This window comes from Lonchura striata, chromosome Z, assembly GCF_050655825.1.
Source record: "Lonchura striata isolate lonStrDom1 chromosome Z, ASM5065582v1, whole genome shotgun sequence".
Classification (NCBI taxonomy): domain Eukaryota; kingdom Metazoa; phylum Chordata; class Aves; order Passeriformes; family Estrildidae; genus Lonchura; species Lonchura striata.
The window spans coordinates 76,577,848-76,598,184 of record NC_140740.1 but is presented as its reverse complement, the minus strand read 5'-3'; the positions used below and the strand labels follow the sequence as shown (position 1 = coordinate 76,598,184).

General features: G+C 37.5%; 1 protein-coding gene across 8 annotated transcripts in view; it reads right to left on the bottom strand.

The window, feature by feature from the left end:
• AOPEP (aminopeptidase O (putative)) overlaps positions 1-20,337 on the bottom strand; it is a 205,507-nt gene that overhangs the window by 16,232 nt on the left and 168,938 nt on the right. For all 8 annotated transcript variants that reach the window (XR_014951723.1, XR_014951721.1, XM_085568114.1 and 5 more), the window contains one exon: positions 7,537-7,653. Coding sequence is in view for 6 of the 8 variants with exons in the window: in XM_085568114.1 (XP_085424240.1) it covers positions 7,537-7,653 (117 nt within the window). In the remaining 2 variants the exon portion in view is untranslated. The remainder of the gene's footprint in view (positions 1-7,536; positions 7,654-20,337) is intronic.

The following is a 20,337-nucleotide window of genomic DNA, read 5'->3' as shown; positions in this document are numbered from 1 at the left end:
AGCAAAAATTCTTAAGTGAAAAATATATTGATTTTATAAACTCAGAAGAAATATGCTCATTCCTGCAATAAGATTATTTAGATTATTCTCTGTATTTGACATTTTTTTAGTAATTTTTGCCACTTGTTTTACTCCCTGCTGCTGGAACACAGTGATGGTTGTTGCTTAGGACAATGCTTATACCATGTGGAACACAATAAAATTCCTCTTCTTCCTCAGAAACTCCAACTCCTCTGCAACTCCAACTAGCACAAGAGTTGAAAGTAGGACAGAAGACTTTACCCACATGCTATTAAGTCAGTGGTGGAATCATATCTCTGTGGTTAAGAAGTTATGTCAGAACATGCACCTTTGAATTGTCCTGTTTCTTGAAGTATTTAGACCTCACAGGGCACAGGGCAGTTTTTTTCCAAATCTGTGGTCCTATTCAGGCATACCCATCTGCAGCCAGCCTTCAAAAAGCAATGAGAAGTATTAGATGAGCTATTTGGATGAAGTCTCAAAGTGAGTTTATTTTAAACAAAAATATTTCAGGCTTAAAAACCGAAACAAACTAATAAAAAAAAACTCCCAAAGAAAGCAAACCTCAGAGGAAAATCCCTACTACTGACAGCTAGTGGATTTTGTCTGGATTTTAGAACTACCCCCTCCTTGTCATGGGCACTATTCCAGCGCTATCATATAAATGCAAACAGAGTAACTTTTTAAATTTCATAACAAAGGCAGGTGGTTTGTATTACAACACTGGGTTTATACTGCCTGACACAGAAATACTAAGTAAAATTTTGTGTAAAGCAATTGCATCCAATTCAGAAAACCTTTAGGACTGAGTTCAGGAGCCCAGAAGGCTCCACCACTTAATTCTCCTTGCTGGACAGAACAGAACATAGAATTATCTCCAATCCCTTCCTCTACAGATTCTTTGGATAAGCAATAAAAAATGCCAGACCAACCCAGTTGTATATTTGTTTCCTTCCTACCATCACCTCCTCTGCTTTCCAAGTTTCACTAAGTTTCTGGACTGCCACACAGAGGAAATTGGGTTCAAAACTGGTTAGAAAAATCAGGGGCGGTAAGTGAACAGGACCAGTAATGTCAGCAGTCAGGGCACAAAAACTCCTGCTCATGCCACCCAGCAGCCACTGAGATCACTTGGAAAAAACATATTGCTGCTGGCTCCTGGAGGGGTGTGCAACCAGGAGTGCTGACTGGTGGAAAGCTATTTCCAGTGCACCATAAATCTCATGCTCTGATCATACCCCTCAATGAATGCTGATGGAAGAATTTTCTGTTCTTCTCAAGTGGCTGGAAAAGCCCCCCTACTTTGCATGTGGAAACAAAACAAACCCAAATTATAGCTACTCGAGATTATCCTTCAGCCAGTCTTAAAAATTCATCTCAACACATCCACTCAGTCACAAAGGGCACATGAGCCACAGTGAGTCTCATGGGAGGACTCCCATGGCTGTCACTGGAAGCTTTTTTACCCTCATCTTGTTCCAATTTTCTTAGCTTTGAATTTTGGGCCTCATCTCTGGAAAGCCAGCTTCCTAAAAGCTACTCCTTTCTAAGCTCCTTTCATAGGGAAAAAAGATCCAACTTCTGCAAATGCACACTTTTGAAAAACAACCAGTATCAATACCAATACCGTCTGTGTCAAAGAGCTTGTAAATTGCATTTAGATGCAACATGAACAAGAACTTGAAACAGAATGAAGACTCAATTTTTTTCAAGATCACAGATGACATTTTGGAAGTGGCTGTGGCTTCAGTCAACACATTTATCAGCAAAGAGGGCAGTCTACAATACCCCCTGAAATTAGCCCTTTTTCTAGTGAAAACAGGAAGGGCTTTCTATGACAGAGATATATTCATTGGAAGGATATATGCATTGCATAAGGAAGTAGGAGAAGTACAGCAGGGAAAAAAATAGTATTTCTGTAAGGATGTGTGTAAAAAACATCAGACTGGTAAGAGTAAAGAGATTTCACTTTGTGAAAACATAAATCTCTTCTTTCTTTTACATTTAATGAAAGTACTGCCTCAGTAATGATTGGGTGTACAAACCTCAAACATCATTTATTCCAGAAACAAACCTACCCAGCAGGCTGACTCATCTACAGAGTCTTTTCTAGGCTCCTTATTATTCTTTTATAGATTCCTTCTATCAGGTTCCTCCTGATGTGCTAAGTGCAATTCAATTGCAAATAAGAAATTATTCAACACAACTATACTATGTCTAGTGGCATGGTAATGCTTTAACTAAAACATTCAGAAAGGAAAAGGCAGGTGAAATTTATTTTGCACCCCTGGTAAATTTTCACAGCAGATTTGTAAGTACTGCGAAACATCTTCTTATCCAAAATAAGGCATCTTCTCCTGACTTGAACTGAAACTGAGCAATAACCTGTATATTTAAATATAAAATAAGTACAGAAACTATTTTTATTTTTGCATAAAATGTTCACTAGAAAGCAATGCCCTGTAATATAGTCATCAGCTCAAGCTGTCACCTTTTTTGTCTACTGATTTGGTGCTTCGTACCAACAATGACATCAGTTAAGGAAAAGAACCATGGTTCTCCCCCTGTGGTTGCAGTGCTACTATCTGAAACATGTCTACCTGTTTTACACAGTACAGTCAGCAAGGACAGGCAAGCCTGTGGAGATATTTGCAATACATTACTAACTGTACTCAAAAGCTGGAGATTGCTTCTTCTGAGTCCCTTCCCCAAGGGGGGACTGGCCCAGTGGCTGTGCTGAAAGGAAAGCTCACCAAGTGCCTTCTGCAAGTGTGCACTGACCTTTCCCAAGTAGTTCCCTTTTCCCACACAGTTTTACAGTGTTGTCTACAGAGCTCTGTTCCATAAGTGTGCCTTCAAACAATGCCCATCCACAACCAGCAGGACAGCTGAATAATGCAACCTGAGAATGTGCTCAGCTAAACACAGTCACTATCAGATGGGAAATGACAAGAATTTATTTGTACTTCCAAGTCTGCCAGCTTTTCACAGGCTAGGAAAGATCAATGAATCAAAGTTATTTTGTTCTAACAGAATTCTCACTTCTAGGATGCCAAGCACCTTAGATGGTTTGTATTAGCATGACTGCATTTCTGTCAGTGAAATAAGATGCCACCACTTTATAGCCTTGGTCACTCTGGCAGACCTCATGCACAATGAAGTATTTGTGTGAGAATAGCTTTATGCCACCCACATGACTGATGATATTATGGTCTTAACTCATTTTACTCACTTTTACTGCAGAAAATGTTCTAATTTCTCTTGTCTCCCCAGAATACACTACATTATGATCTAAAATATAGGGAAAGCATTATGTAAGTGAAGAGCATTTCAGTCTTCTTGCTGAGACAAGGAAACACAACAAAGCAACTTCCCATATGCTGTGCAGGCAAGATAAAAGTGGTATCTACAGCAGGAAAGAAAGGAAAGCAGTGAGAAATCTGGGGAAGTACACCATAAATATTTCTGCTTCATGCACATTCTGTATTTTTTATCACCACTTCTTAGATAATTCAGCAATAAGTAAAACACACTTGCAGAAATATCATCAAGTCTTAAATAGGACTGAAAGTGTCACACCCACTGTTCTTCTCCTATGGCTGTGATCTTCCTGTCACATTTTTCATTATTTTGCAGGCTATTCAGCCATTCTGTGTCCCTGTGTGCCCACAAATTACAGGCCTTTGGCCAAATGAAGAACAGAAATAATGCGAGTAATGAGAGGGCTCATCTAGCTAAGAGATTCATTGAGTGTTAACTAAGATCTCGTGGTGTTGTGTTTTGTAAATTATTGACTCCACTTTATTTATCTGAAAGTTCTCAATAGTTTATTCAAATGAGATAAAATTGCACTGTCATTATCAGAAGAGGTGTCATCAAGGTTAAGACAGATTTTAAGAAATACTAGACAGCCAAAACTTTTCAGAGAGAATGTGGAGACCAACTTTCCACATTCTGCCAGATGCTAGATATTGAATAAATGAAACAGCTGCCAAAACAGCCAGTTTGGGAAGAAACAAAACAAAAACTACCCCAGACCCACTTTAAATTCTGTTATCCCACTGTGTTGTCTGATGGCAGCTGTAGATGCTGCTTTATAACATACCCCATTTCTCCTCAGTCAGCTGAACTTACAGCTGGACTTTGTCATGTTCAAAATGCAGCCAGCTTCTATAATGCTTCTCTCCAGATACGTCATGGACATGTAGCCTGTGCATGAGTTATTCTGTTATGTAGTGGGAAGCAACACAACAAGACAGGGGAAACAGGATAAGAAAATTGAGGACACAATCCTCCTTCAATGGAATTGCTTCCCACTTGTCTGACCCTACTTGGCTGAGCCACAATGAGCTGAAGGCACGGAGAGAAAAATGGAAAAATGGCTTTAAATTTTGAAACCTTCATTGCTTTAAAAAAAAAAGATCTCTTGGATATGCTCAATTCAAACAGCTCGAATCAATGAACTTAATCTTTTGAAAACAAACTTGTAGTTTTGTGTCTTTTCAGATGTTCCAAGGTTTAAGGAGTAAATGGAAAATGAAAGAACAATTTGTTACAGAAGTGGACTGCAAGAAGTGGAAAGGAGTCACAAATTCTACAATTTGGCAGATACTCTACAAGCCTATCTTGGCATCCAAACTAGGAGCAGACCAATCTGAAATGTGATTAAGCCATCTGCAGTTCTGGCTCTTGTGGCTCCAAAGTTATGCATTATGAATCACAAATATGTTACTTAACCAATGATTTATTTTTTGTTTGATAAAAGAAGCATTAAAATGTCTGTTCTAGTAGGAAGATAGACACAGAGACTACGTATCTGCATTGAAACCTAATTTGAGCGGAGAGTGAGTAGGTGAGGAGATCTCCTCAAGAGAGCTCAACATTTACATTCCAGGCCTAGGCTAACTCTGACCTCTCTCCTCTCCTGACTGACACAAAGGAATCCACACAGGGCAGATAACCTGCTGCAAACCCTCCATTCCTTTCTGAAGCAACATGTACCCCTAGATTGTTAAGTCTGGACGTGCACATGGCAACAAATGCCCAGGAGTACCAAACAGTGCTGTTGTCAGCTTCACTGGTTGGGGACAGACCTACACTTTGCTGTGGGCAGGTGCAGATGCCACCAGGTGTGCAATACTTTACTACAAGAAGCATGGTCAATTTTAAAATCAAAATAAAGATGCTTCAGTCACACAGACAGAACAAATTTAAGAAATATAAACAAGGGCCTTTCATGCTGTACTTGTGCAGAACAGATAGGCTTCCAGTAATAATCTTCAAAATTATTATGTACAAATTTTAAGACCAAACTTTGTGAAAATACATAAAAAACCACACTCCTTTGTGTATGTACCCTCTCAGACTATTGGTTCTATCATTGCTTATCCCTACTGGAAGACGATTGTGAATTTAAATGATGCTTTTCAAAAACAAGAAAACAAGTTTATTTCTTAACTTTTTGCTATTGGATGGAACACAGCTGGCAACCTCACTTCCAAAAATTCTGGAATAAACCCTCTGACATTCATAGTTTTCTTTTTATTGGCCTGCTTGCAAGTTTTTTATGTTTTTATTTTTAATAATCCATTTCTGATGTTTAGCTACTGGTAATACAACAGGACCACTCTAAGTAATTTGTGTATCCACAAATTAAATATAGACAAGAACAGGCTCAGACTGCAATTCTTTGCCCCGGGGTCACAACAACAAAAATCCCCTGTGCACATACATGAGAATGAGGCACAAATAATCTGTTCCTCAGGTAGGTGAGGCCATGGGAGCTAGTTCCCTTTAAAGGACTGTAGGTCCGCCTTCCTGGGGTCTGATGACTGGGGTAAAATGTTAATGGTAATGTTATCTTAGTTGTACTTCTAAGTGAGTTGTCTGCTAAACCCTTGGTTTCACCTTGTAAAATAAAATACAGATTATGTTCATTTCATAGAGGTCCTAATCTTGAGGGTTTGTGGAAGTTTTTCACAAAAACATTCCAATAGATTTTGTACTTTTACGTTAACACTGCAAGGAAAAAAGAAAGCATGAAAATGAAGAGGAAGGAAAAACCTGAGAGACTGAAGCTTGTGGCCTAGTGCTTACAATTCATAGGCATGAAACAGCAACAACACAGCTATTGCTTTGATCTATGTCCCTGTTAATTCCTCTTCCCATAATAGAGCCACTGACATTTCACTGGTATTCAGATGTGATTAAAATATATTCTATTACCTCTAAATAGAAATGTTGGTTCAAGTAGTAATTGAAAACAAATCTGGCATTTGGAAAACTGTACCAACAAAAAGTAAAAAGGTGCAGTAAACAGCAGCAATTGAAATGTTGCTTTTTTGGTTTGTTTTTTCTGAGAAAAAGGTAGACATCTGTTCTATCAATCTTTACATTAAGGTTTGGATTTCCAAGTCTTTCCAAGCATCCACATAACAACTTCAGCGTAAAAGTAACAAGACAGATTTTGCTCTCTCCTTCAAGTCTAAGAATTGCCACAAAATTCCAAGAATAACAGGTTAAGTCAAGCACACTGGCTTTCTCCAAACTTCTGCAAGGTAGTTTTTAAATAAAAAGGACCCAAATGTTAAGTTCGCCATACTCCTTCATTGCACAATAGCTTGGTGGTATGCTACATCATAATTAACCCTTGTTTCATACATATATATATATATACACACACATGCATCTCTAGACTCCTTTCTGACACTTGTATCTCTGACTTTCTTACCTCTTCCTGAATACTACATACTTGAAGCAAAGGCTGCTTTCAGCCACCACTTCTGCATTAGTTTTCAGAACTCTCCCAGCTTGAGAAAGCCATGGGACTTAAGAGTCCTCTCTGCACATGGTAATAAAGATTTCCTGGTTTGCCTCCCAAAGATATAAAGCACTTTGGAGCAAGGATGCTACCCTTTATGATATCATATAAAGCAGTATTTTCCTTAGAGTCTGTTAATGTCACCAGCACTTAGTAGAAGCAACTACAAAAAATATTAAAATAAGTCCTCAAACCAGAAAACACTGTAGTCTCTCTGGAAAGCTAACTTCCTAAATCCTGAGTGAGCCTTTGGAGCATGCAAAGAGGAACAATATGAGCCGACAATGGGAAAAATAATTTTAGACTATAACAGACATGATTACATTTGGAGACAGTATCACAACAAAAACAAACTGGGCTCCACTACACAGAAAAACATTGTGAAAAATTTAACACTTGAACAGATGTGCTGCCTCAGGTACATGTAAAATAGTTAGAACATCTGGGTTGCACTGTACTTTACTACCACAGAATGCAAAACACACCTGAACCTGCCTACACAAAACACACAGAAATACAGTCATTATGGCACATGAAGATGCAACGATACTGGAGTTAAGATCATTCAATTACAGATTCAGACATGAAAAAAAAAAAACCCAAAACTGCAGTGAGCCTGGTTCCTAGTGGAACACTGTCATTCCTAGTCAACAACAGCAGTGTACATTAGAGACATTTGTTTTTACGTGACTTACCTCAGCATCTTGCTCCCGGAGCTGGTATGTTCTCTCTAAGCACTGCAGTATTCTAGGACACAATGTCTTCTCCTCCAAGAGGAACTCCAGAAGTAAGACCAGCTGATCAGGGAGAAGCTAAAAGAAAAATAAATGCCTTGTGTGAATGAAGATCTCTACTGGCTGAGCAATGTAAGTGGAAACAAACCAAAGAGGACAAGATTTTGATAACCTGTGTACTTCCAGCATGTGCTTTAAGCACAACTTGGACCTCTAGTTGGTTTCTGAAAAGCCTCAGGGTTTATTTGTCTGTTTTCTGAAAGACTGGGCTGGGGCACAACTAGGACTTGTTTTCTATCGTTTCCATTGCCATGGTTAGGTCAAATATAAAACATGTTTATCTTATTGAAATATAATAATGGCTTAATAAGTAAGATTTTTATGAAATTTATAAAATAAATAATTCTATTTTGTTTGGGTTTGAAAAATGAATAACTTATAGTGCATAATTTGAGGAATCAAGGAGGCATATGAATATATAGCAGTTTAGAGTGGTGTTTTTATCTGATATACAAGCATTTGCATATGTTTACAGTGAAAAAAGAAACATAATACAAATAAGTGACCATCAGACAATTGTAAAAACACATTCTGAGGCATATTTCAGTGCAAGGAGTCACAAACCATCCATCCTTTCATGGGAACATATGGTATAGCATCTATACAAGGATATATATTCAGTAGTTTCTGTTAGTTTCTTGACTCCAGAACCTATCATTTTGAACTGGAACCTAATGTATCTTAAAAAAAAATAGCACAAGTAGTCTGTTGTAGCCAGTGCTTAAGTGCTTTGTTTAATAGGCTTATTGCATGAACAAATAAATAATTCAAACAGAGCTCACAGAGAAATTGCACCAGCTGCCAGGAAACATCTCTTGGAAATTCAGGCTCCAAGGTGATCAGTCAGAAGTTTTTTACATGCCCCAAAACATTCCCTACTATTCATCATTGCATGGCACAGGGCAGAAAGTGGAAAAGGAAAAGAATGTCAGTAAAGCTTTTACATACAAAAAGAAACCAATCCTGCTCACTTCTAATGTTCTTGAGACAGACTAATGAAAAAAGACAGCCTGTTACTTTGACAGTACTTCCAGTTTTCACCACATTTGGAGAAATGTTTGGTGGGAACATTTCTGTTCCCACCTCGCTGCCTGCCTATGTTCGCTTTGCCGTGTCACTGTGCTAAGCAGGGATGAAATGAAGTCAACTATAGGAAATGCCTCTTCCAACAACACATCCCACAGCCAGGGCTGTTGATGTGGACTGAACAAGACTGGACTCCTGATCTGGGACAGCAAGTCCATGAAGATACCCAGGATCTTCTGTAAGTCTTACTCTGTAAAATATCTACATTAATAACCACTTTAGCAATATGACATTTTCTTCCCTTTTAGACTGATTAGTACCTAAATCAGAATTAAGAGGAAAGGGCATCTCTATTATGATAATGCTTTGGCTTCTTTGCATTTTTTTTTTTCCAAATTTTAATTGGTAAAATTGTATTCCTGAAGACTGAAAATACCTCGTATCTTACTAGCTCTTGGTGGAACATTTTGTAAGTAATACCAAAGCCTGCCAATCACATGGTGGTGTTAAAAGTGGCCAGGTATTTAAAACTATTGAATATTTCACTTCAGGACAACTACTAAAATGGCACCTTACATGCTTATTATGGAGTCCAACAGCAGTTGCCAGGGGGTTGGTGAGACAAGTTAAAAAATAAAACAGGAAAAGCTTCCAGGAAGTTACTCTACTTGGAAACGGAATTAATTCTGAACACTAATAAAATACAAAATGTTGCAGAATACCACACAAAGAAAGGTAACTTCTGATCTAGACAGTTTTCACTGCTAATTAAAAAGACAGAAGAACAATGCTTAATTTGCAGAAGCTATAGAACAGTTGCTTTAATAAGTAGATACAGAACAGCTGAGTATTTTATAATATATCTGCAGTATAATTGCTACACAGATTCACCCACAGAAAGCTATTGTTTAAAGGTAGCATTACAGAATCTCATTGAAACCAACAAAGGACCAACAGCAGAGCAGTAGCCATACCCTTAATTTACGTCTGTCTAGTGCTGCATCATGGCTGAAATTTTTTCAGAATTACCAGTTACACTCTGAGAGTCAGTAAAACAGACAACTAAAACCCCAATAAAACAAACAAATAAACAAACCCAAGAGTTTGCCAAGTGTTTGGACAATGCTGTCAGGCATACGGTGTGACTACTGAAGTATTTTGTGTAAGGCCAGGAGCTGGACTCCATCATCCTTGTGAGCCCCTTCAAACTCAGCATCTTCTATGGTTCTGTGAATAAGACCATGGCTTCTGCTGCTTTCCCAGGTTCCAGCTGCCCAAGATGATACACCTCACATACAAGTTTCAGGCTCATGGATTAGTTACAGTCCAAGGCAGGAGTCAGCGATCACCAGGAGAAAGGGTGGGGCGTTGGCAGGGGAAAGCTGGCAGACCTCTCTAGTGGGCACAGCTAGCTCGTTCTCCGACTTGTTTCTAACACAAAACGAGGAACGTTCCCATCTACACTTTTACCCTTTGGTTTCAATAAAAAAGACTCTGCTTAAAACCCCTGACTTATGCCAAGAGAGAAAACTGCAACTAGATTTTCATGACACCAGTGGCTATAAAATTCACTCAGGGGTGCAGACATTTTCTTTTCCCCACACACAACAATATGATACAACAATATAATTTTCACCACAGCAGTCTTTTAATGGTTATAAATAAGCTTCAAAAAATTGCACTTGAACTTTCTGTCAGAAACCCCACTCTCATTGTTTTTTTGTTTTCCCACCATTCTTATTTGTCCTGCCCACCTGTTACTTTCCATCTTTCATACCAGGAGAATTGTTTGGGGTGTATGTTGGCAATTTTCAAATTGTTTGCCTCATGCTTAATAAAAAGAGGCCCTTGCCTCAAGTGCTATCTAAACATAAATACTGTAGAGACCTAAAGGCAAATTTCTTTTCAAGCACTGTGTAACCACTTTCCTTTACAACAACTCATATTCTGTGAATGCACATTAAATATCTAACACCCATAGAAAAGTACACAACACAGATACAGCAAGTTACGGCAGGATAATTGTCACACTCTCAAGTTGTGTCTTCAGGCTGGAAACATTCAGAAAAAAACATAACATCGTAAATGCAAAATTTCAGTGTTCCTCATAAAATACAGTAAATAAAGTAAAATAAAAATAACCCACTCATACTCTGAAGTAGAATAGAGAATGCTAAATCAAAATATTCAAATATATAAAATTATGAAAGCAAATCGCTTCAATCAGGAAATGTGGTAAGGATCAAGAAATAGTTTTCATTATGTCAGTGACTGCTGCAACAACATCTATTTATAATATAAAGTAGATAGTTCCTGTCCCAACCTATGCCTGCTGCATGGAAATCGTACTGCTTTTCTCAAGGCTGCCCCCACCACCAGCTTTGACTATGGACACTACAAAGAGAAAATAAATTAATATGTTGTGTTCAAGCATGCTAGAAGTTTTCTGCCATGTCCCATGTAATAAAACATCATCCCCTCTATAAAGCTGCATCCCAGCACTGGATATATTATCTTGCCCTTAAGACTATAAAGCCTCTCCTCGAACTCTTCAGCCTTCTGAAAGAGTTCACTTTGTCCTGCCACTAAACAGCCATTTGTTCCCTGCGTCCCCTAAGTTACCTGATGTGGTGGCTTTAAAGTTTGAGTAAAGAGGCTATTACACTTAAAACAAACTGTAAAGGATAGGGAATATCAAAACTGGCTCTGTATTTGAAAAATGAAAGATGAAAGAAATAAAGAAAATATTAAAAAATTGAAAATATAACTGATATTCACTGTATACTAAATCTCTTGGAAGTAAGAAAAGCATACTTTGTATTTTATTCATATTAGTACACAAAACACTTAAGCCCTTATACTGTGTTACAAGAGTATCTTAATACTTACACTTATTCTTATACTTAATACTTATACTTAAAAAAAGATTAGTAGATTTGAAAGGTTTTTTGGCAAGTTTTTTACAAATAATCTTTGAACAAAACTTTGATTTTTCAAAGTACAATCCATAATCTGTAAAAAGCACAAAGAAAACAAATCTTTCATCTCCAGCAATCTGGTATAGCAGCTATAGAGGTCATCGATCTCACATCCCAGAAGACCACCCACACAAAAGAGCGTATTTATCAATTCCTACATTAACAAATGCAATAAATGCCAGTTTCACCCTTCATACTAGAAAAAAAATTGCCACTGAAACATTTGACTACTGACCTTTCAGCCATGAAATGTGACACAGACATATCTACTTGAGTATCCACAGCACAAGCCCTTGCACTGCACCCCTCCGCCAGAACACAAATCACTGAAGTTGTACAGCTGGTATGTTGAATATCCCATTTGCTCCTGCCTGCATTTGAATGAAGTCATTGAAAGCCTCCTTGGAGGGGAAATCTGCTTCAGACTAATGCAGCAACCAATTGACAGTGGCGTGATTTCTATTATTACTCCATTATCACACTGGGATCTGTGCCTAAATGAGCATACTTCCTCTCTGATGCCATTTCCTTTTATCCTGGCTCTAGTCTAAAAGTGGATCAATGGGAGTAATAGATATGATGTCACTTCAATTTACAGCTACTGCCTCCCTCTCTCGCATGCACAAATAGATCAATTCTTCCCAAAAATGGTTAAAAAATGCACAGGGAGAATCTTCTCTGAGAAAAGAGTTCTCTGCTATATTTGTCTGTGTAACCACAGCAAGGAGCTGTTTACACTGAGCAAAAAACGGAGGAAAAGGAAAAAAAATCACTACTGTGCAATGGAAAATGCTGGCTGAAATACAAGAAAAACAAGGCCATATAGAGAATTAAAGCAATTTGACCTTTGAAAATTACACAGAAATGTTTAAAGTTTTTAAGGCACAGCATATTTCTCCTGTTTTTGGTGGATGATAATCTTGTGTCCTATCCCCAAAAACACAAAATGTATTTACAAAATTTTTCAAGTCAAACCAAATTCTTTCCCACTCCCCTCTTAAGAAACAAATGGAAAACCTCCACTCCATAGTTCAGTTGTGAATGGTTCCCTTCAGAAAAAATTTGATCATACAATCATTTAGGTTGGAAAAAAACTGTAATATCACCAAGAACAACTACTAACCCAGCACTGCCATATTGACAATTAAAGCATGTCCCTAAGCACCGAGTCCACATGTTTTTTAAATACCTCCAGAGAGACTGACTCAGCCTTGTGCAGCCTGTTCAATTTCCTCATAAACTGTAGCCAAGAAAGCAGTGCTACTAGTCCAGGAGATAGGATTTATAGGTCCAGGCCATCTCTACACTCTTACTTCACGTGGTCAAACAAATCCCTGAATGAATCTAATTTTATAAACTCTCCCCACACTGCCTTGAATGCTCTTTTCGGCAGGTTGCAACTAAATACAGACTTTTGTGCAACAAATCTCCCCATTACTCAAACTGTAAAGAAAATTGGTGTAGCTTGGAAATTCAAAAAAAGCACTGTTTACTCAACCATGTTTTTAACCAGATTTTGTCATTGTTTACCTCAATAGTCTTCAGATGCTGATCAGCACAGTGACTATTTTAACTGTAAACAAGGCATGTTCCCCCCACCCCCCTACAAGGGCTAAAATGTATTTGTATCAAGTAGCATATGAATTCAATAAAAAATGTCCACACTTAATAGTTGTTAACTAGTGTAGTGCAATACGCCAGTGAAATGAGTTTACCTCTGAAAGAACTAGTCTGCTCTTTGATTAATATGCAGGGGGAAAAAATATTCTGCAGCTGACATATGCTTTGAACTGGTTTGCAAAATAAAGTCCATCTTTGCCAGAGTATGACAAAATTTCACAAGCACATAGTGAAAAAGCAGTTCTGCTCAACTTCATTTAGGCCAGTTTGTTTGACTTCTTTGTTGATGAAAAGTCAGCTCCCCTTTCAATGTTTATGAAAGATAACTAATCCTCACTATATTTAAAAGCAAAATATCTCAGTCTGTAACACATCTTTATCTACTTATGAACTGCACTTGTATGATATCTCTTCCCACTGTGTGTGGTTTCTCTGTATCTGTTCAGACGGCTCTTTCTATGCTCAGCAATTCATTTTTGAACACAACCATTTGAAAACAAACTAGGAATTGTACCTGGAAATTATAATGAAAAATATATTCCTATGAACTTTGCTTCAAAAAAACTTTATTTCAAAAAGTAGTAATTCCAACAAGTTCATCAGCATTTCACTTGTGTTATACTTTAAAATGCTTTTTCTGGGACATTTATATCTGGCATCACCTACTTTTTACTAGTAGAACATAAAAATGACACAGACCCATTTATTTAATAAACAATTGCAATGGCATTTTGTTCCCAGTTACCTTCCTCCTTATAAAATCAAAATGAAGGCTTTTTTTGAAAGCAGATGAGCTGTGTCAGGAATAATTTTATGGCAAATATCTACTAAAACACAAAGGTTTGGTTTATTCTGGCCACAAATATGAAAACACTGCTAAATAAAGGACACAAATCACTGTTATATGTTCTGTGTCTGATATTCTGGTTACACATTACTGGTAATATTTTTAAAACACCAGCCACTGCTACCAGTCCATAAACTGGAACTTTTTCTTAGGCTTTAGTATGAAGTATTTTCCCATAATTTACTTAATGTAGAGAAGATCCACTTACAAAGAAATTCAACATCTGCTATCTAACATAAATGCACTGAAATGTCAAAAATTATTAAACTTTTATGATCTAACATATTGCTGAGCCAGCAAAATGAAAAACAGGTGGCTTCCACTACAGGTTCAGTCAGGTTATGCAGCGCTTTTCTCAACCGTAGCTTTCTCAAAGAAACATTTCACTCTAACTTTACCCTCAAGCATAATTCCCTTTCAAGCATAATAGGCTACACATTCTCTATTCCATGCAGCTTGCCAGCCCTGCCAGTTACTATCATGCTTCCAGGACGTGCTGCTCCTGCTTTCAGAGGAAATGGCCACAGCAAGAGAAAATGGACACAGAAAGCCGAATTCCACATCTCAAGACATACTTCACAGACAGCATTACTGTGACACAAACCAAAGCTGAAGCTGGCAACAGCAAGATCTTCAGTCATCCCTTCACTCCATCTCAGGAGTGCCCAGCAGTGCGGAGTAATGATCAGAATATCAGCCCTGTGGTTAGTGCTCACCAGCTGTAAGCAGGTGGCATTAAGACCACCTTTTCTCATCAAACAGCACACTCAGCAGACACACTTCAGGTTCAGTGAACTATTCATAATTGCAAAGAACAAAGCCAAGACTGTTTGTTTTATTTCCCAGATTTTCTGACTATTACCTATTAGAGGATTCATAGAAAAGACCACCAAGTCTTAGCAATTGCTGGAAAGATTTCATACACACATTGTAGTATTTGTCCACCCAAAACAGTGTAGGTCTCAACTGTTCCAAATCACGGGCTTGAGCTCATCAGTGGCAGTACAAACCATCTTATCTTGAATGACCAACATCTAGATCCTCTGAAACCAACTGGCTATCAAGTGGCCTCTGAGACATTAAAAGAAAGTGATGGACTACAAATGACACTAAAAAATTAAGATCTGAAGAAGCATAATGATAGAATATGAGCCACAACCATCAGTGAGAACACCCTCAGTGCCCAAACAGATTTCTTTTATTTCTCTCATTCCGAATATTGGAAGAAAAAAGACAAAAACCTGAGAGCCTAAGAAAACTAACTAATTTTTCTAAACTTTGATAAATTGCAAGTTACTGGGCAAGAAACCTCACCACCCAGTACTGAAAATGAAAAATCCTATCTGGAAACTAACACAGGAAATTAAGATACCTCTTCAGTATGAAATATTCTTACAATAGAACAGAGCCAAGGGGCAGCTTGAAGAAGTATAATCCTTTTCCTTGAAAGTTTGGTACACATTTTGCCACTTCTGGCACTAGTGTTCTGCCAATGCACGACACAGTCAATGCCCAGAGTTCAGCTATGATTGTTATCTTCAAGGAATTTGATACAGGTTTCCAACTCTCTTATAGTGTGGTCATGTCTTGGGGAAATCTCAGCTTGTTTATCTTTCTGGTAAATCAAGTACAAAGGTACTAGATCAAGGACCTACTAGATGCCTCAAACAGCTGGAATTCAGAGAAAGAACCTAAACAAGGAGAGAGAAAATTACTTTTCTTTGTCTTCAAAGCTTTCACTAGCATGGCTGTGCTGAAGGAAGTTTTATCAATTCCACTCAGCTCATGCTGGAGCTGCAGGATATGCCACCACTTCAGGGAAGGCTGTCAGAGATTCATCATAAAGCACTAACAATGTCACAAGCTTTCCTGGACGAAAGCATTAAAGCACAGATGGGAACCTGCACTTCCATCTCTTAACCCTTTACTACTGGAATCCACAAGAATTTATCTTATTCTTTTCTATGCTTTTTTATTTCAGAACAACAGTTGATGAGGGCTTTCATATTTCATTATGTCATGTGTCTTTTAACCTTTGTAGATAAACTGCATTTCCAGACCTGTATTTTCTTCAGGTCTTAAATCTGGCTCTGGTGGACTGTGTGTACAACACAGCTTGTGCATACTCACAACAATTTTTCAACACACCACATCCATTTGATCCCTTTTTCTTTTACAGTAGTTTTGTTGTTTTCTGGTTGGTTGTTGTTTTGGGTGTTGGTCTTGTTTTTTTTTTTCATTTGTTGAGAATGCAATTGATCAGACTGAGTGAACTCCAGTTTCAGAAACACACAAATTCCACCAAGAAAGCCTTAATCACAGACAACTTAAAAATAAGTGTAGCTCTAACACTCTAAACCTAAGAATAGGTGCTGCTGGGAACCTAGAAAAGCAGTATATAGAATTTGCAGTCATTAAACTGTCCCCATTGATCAAAGATGCCAACTCACTGCCATCAGCTTCTTAAATTCTTAACTAAGGTCTCACAATGGCCATGACTAAAACTATCCAGTTGTCTGAAAGAACTCTTTCACTGTGGTGGAAAGTCACCTAGTTCCACAGCTGCTGTCACTTCTCAGCCCAATTGCCTCATCATCCCAAAAGGAAGCCTTTGGCACTTTAGAAGATAACTGGCACTGAACACTGCACCGTGAGTAGCAATACTGTTACCATATGGTTACCTGGTTTTCAAGGTTTTTTTGTTTCCCACCACAAACCCATGAAATCAACCACTGCAGACTACACTGATGACTCTGAGGCAGCTACTGCTGACTGCTGCCCAAAGAGCACAGGTGACAACCAGGCACTTCCTCTGCTCCACAATTCTTTGCTCAAACCACACCAGCTTCTTGAAAAGGTGCCTGATCTTTTCAATTAGTTGTCCCAAAACTTGCACTGTCACCTAAGACTGGGCACAAGTGTCACCACCTCTCACTCCTGATGCAAGCCAAGTTTCTCAGTTTTTCCTGCTCTACTACAAATACATAGCAAGGTATACTTAAAGGAAAAAAAAAAAAAAAAAAGCCACCACTTCTACTTCCCAAAATATGCTTTCTGGAACAAAATGCTTCACTGCATACAGCTCTCTCCAGGAGCAGAGGATAAGACAATGCAATACATGACAAAAGTTCATTGCTTAATACTTTTTGCAAAGACTACTCAAATCCTATAGTGATGAGTGTGATATGGAACAGAACAAGTGTATCCCACTACTTTTTATTCCTGATTTTTAAAATATGGATGAGGTTTTAATTTAAACTGTTGCAAAAGACAACACTGGGGGAAAAAAAACCCAAAATCACACCCTTAAAAGATCTGAGAACAAATGTTGCACAACATCATGATTATGCCCAGTGCTATTTAAAAAGATACTATAGCTACTAGCAAGGATGTCACTGCTAGATTTTCTCTTTCAAATCTGTATTTCTGCTATATAGGAGCATTAAAACTAAGTATAAAAATAATGCAAGCTCAAACTTGCTGGACATGAACTTTTCCAAACTGCAGTGTGACTTAACGGAATTTTTAGCTTAAAGGAGTGCAAGAAATTTAGTGGCTGGGGACAGCATTTGCATACCATTAGCATCTGCAGGAACAGAAATTCTTTAAAAAAAATAAAATCAAACCAAACCCAAAAATGTTAGTTGAAATAATAATGTTCTCAGAAGTAATTATTGATAAAGAGAGTTTAAAATGTGGTTAAGTGTTACACTCTGTTCATGTTTTTCAGATGAGACTTTCTGTAATGTCTAGGATGATAGATGAATCATTAAAAACAATCAGGAGCTATTTCATCACATAACCAGTAGTTTTATATATTGACACAACATTAATAATGACTTTTTGATCTTGACAATGCACTTGGTTAGTGATTCATAAATACAGCTTTGTGTGGGAACTCAATTCAATTTAACAGAATTGCATCAAATCACTAGCTTCTGAACAGCTCTCTTTCTAAAAAAATCCCCACAATTAGTAGTTTCTTGTGATTATAGAAATGTGTCTTGGTTTTATGAAAACATGACAGGAAAGGAAAAAATATTTTAGACACACTAAGTAACTACTAAGCTGGTTAAGGGGTAAGAATAAAAATATGACATTCAAGACATAAACCCCCTTATAAATTCAGTCTCACAGGCAAGGTAAAAGTAGAGGCTTTGAACGTATTAATTGCATGAAACTTTTTATGCTTATTTGTAATACTGGTAAATGCATGTAAGTATATAAAGATATGCTCACATAATAATTCATCAATTTTTTTTTACCTGTCTCAAAATGTGGTGGTGATATTTTAAGATTTTTTTTTTTTTTTTTAGTTGGTTTTTATGCATCTGTCGGGAAGATTCAGTGAAATGCTTAAAATAACTTGATTTCATGCCCTCCATCCATTAGGTTTATGTGTCACATTGCAGAGTACTAGGAATCATTTAACATAAAATAGATGTACCTGCAACTTGATTTCCAGAAGCAGGCACAAAGACAAGTTTTCATACTGAAAACAAAGAGCATCCTAGGTTCTGCATTTTCAAATAGAGATTTTTCTACCATATTTTCCATCAATAATTTACTACAACCTTCATTTTTAAAGATACTTAAACATCTCCAATACTTTACAAATGACTGAGAAAGCAATGGTAAAAGCAGTTGTTGCAAAAAAAAAAAAAATTCTTAACCAAAACCCCCAGACTAAATTTAATTAATTTAATTGTTAATTTTTATTCTGTAAATATGCAGAGAAACTATTCAGTTTACTGCCATTCCTTTCAATATTAATTTTCCCCTCAGTAAAAGGACCTAACATATATTAAGCAGAGAGCACTCCACATCCTGACCTGTGCATTTTTGGGTTCCACTCCAGGTATTTTATGTCCTGCTTAAGCTCTTGCACATGGACCTGGAGCAACCAGGATGGGCTGCAGCAGGACTTCCTGGCAAATAGGCAGATTTGAGTAATATACAATAACTGCTACTGACAGCAGGGGAGCCTATCCTCCACCAAACAGCATTTACTTAATTTTTTCCAAGGCTGCATGCTGTTTCACTTCTACCTCTTCTACCTCAGGAAAGGAGGGGCCAGAAAGAATACTGACTGCCAAGAAGGATACCTAGAGAATTTGCTGACCTATGGGCTCATTATATACTTCTTACAGAAGGAGAGCTCCCATTAGCTTAAAGGGATTATTTTTTCTATGAAGAAGAATAAAAACAGCACTTCATCACTGAATTTACATAGAAATGTGAAAATAATCAAGCAGATAATTCTAGGGAGCAGTGGGCTGGATAACCACTAAGTGCAGTATTTCAACAGTAATTCATAATCTTATCTACTATGGAAATAGTTGACTGAAAGTTTGCTTTAGTAAGAATGTGCAGTGCTACGCACAATGATAGCACCAAGTTATTCCCATAAAAGTTTTAGAAAGTGCAATCCCACCACTAATTTAAGAAATGGGTGGATAATAATAATTTAAACCTAATTTAATGCAAGTAATGAATGCTTTTGAATGCTGAAAGACAACCTATTCCACTGTACAAGCAAAATATCTGTTTAGTATGGGTCTTGTTCTTAAAACGCAAAGGCAAGCAGCTACTCCCTCACCTCTTTTCTTCTACATAAGTGAATCTCTTTCATTTTAGAAACATGTGTGCTGCAGCAGCAAAAATGGACCGTAACTTTCCATTATAAACTGCAGTTCTCAGATGTTTATAACTTCACTATAAAAATTTCCCTCCAGCAAGAAACTTGGCATTAAAGTTCTCAGTTTATAAAAGATTGTAAAAATACTATTTTTATTATTCTTTTTCCAGATAAAATTTTCAAGGTGTCTTACTGATTTAAGACAAATGTCTTATCACTGAACTCCTATTTTTAACAAATGAAAACTTGACAGTTGATAACTTTAAGTCTAATGACATTTGCAAGTCTTTGAAATTAGGAAAGCTATGGCAACACAGAGAAAACAACTATGATTAAGGAATATGTTCCCCTGGCAAAATTAACCCATCATAGTTCTGTCTTAAAAACCCCAAACCAATAGCACTTTTCCCTTTTCTTTAAAATTAGGCAGTAGAGATTTAGCTAGCTGGGCAGATTTTCCCCCCATGCTTTAACATCCCCTGAATATGCCCTAAAATCCCAGCTACACCATCACCTACACCAACAATACCCCATGACAATCACAGTTTGTGTGCACAATGCTGCAAACACTCAGGTGTAATTAACTTGATGTG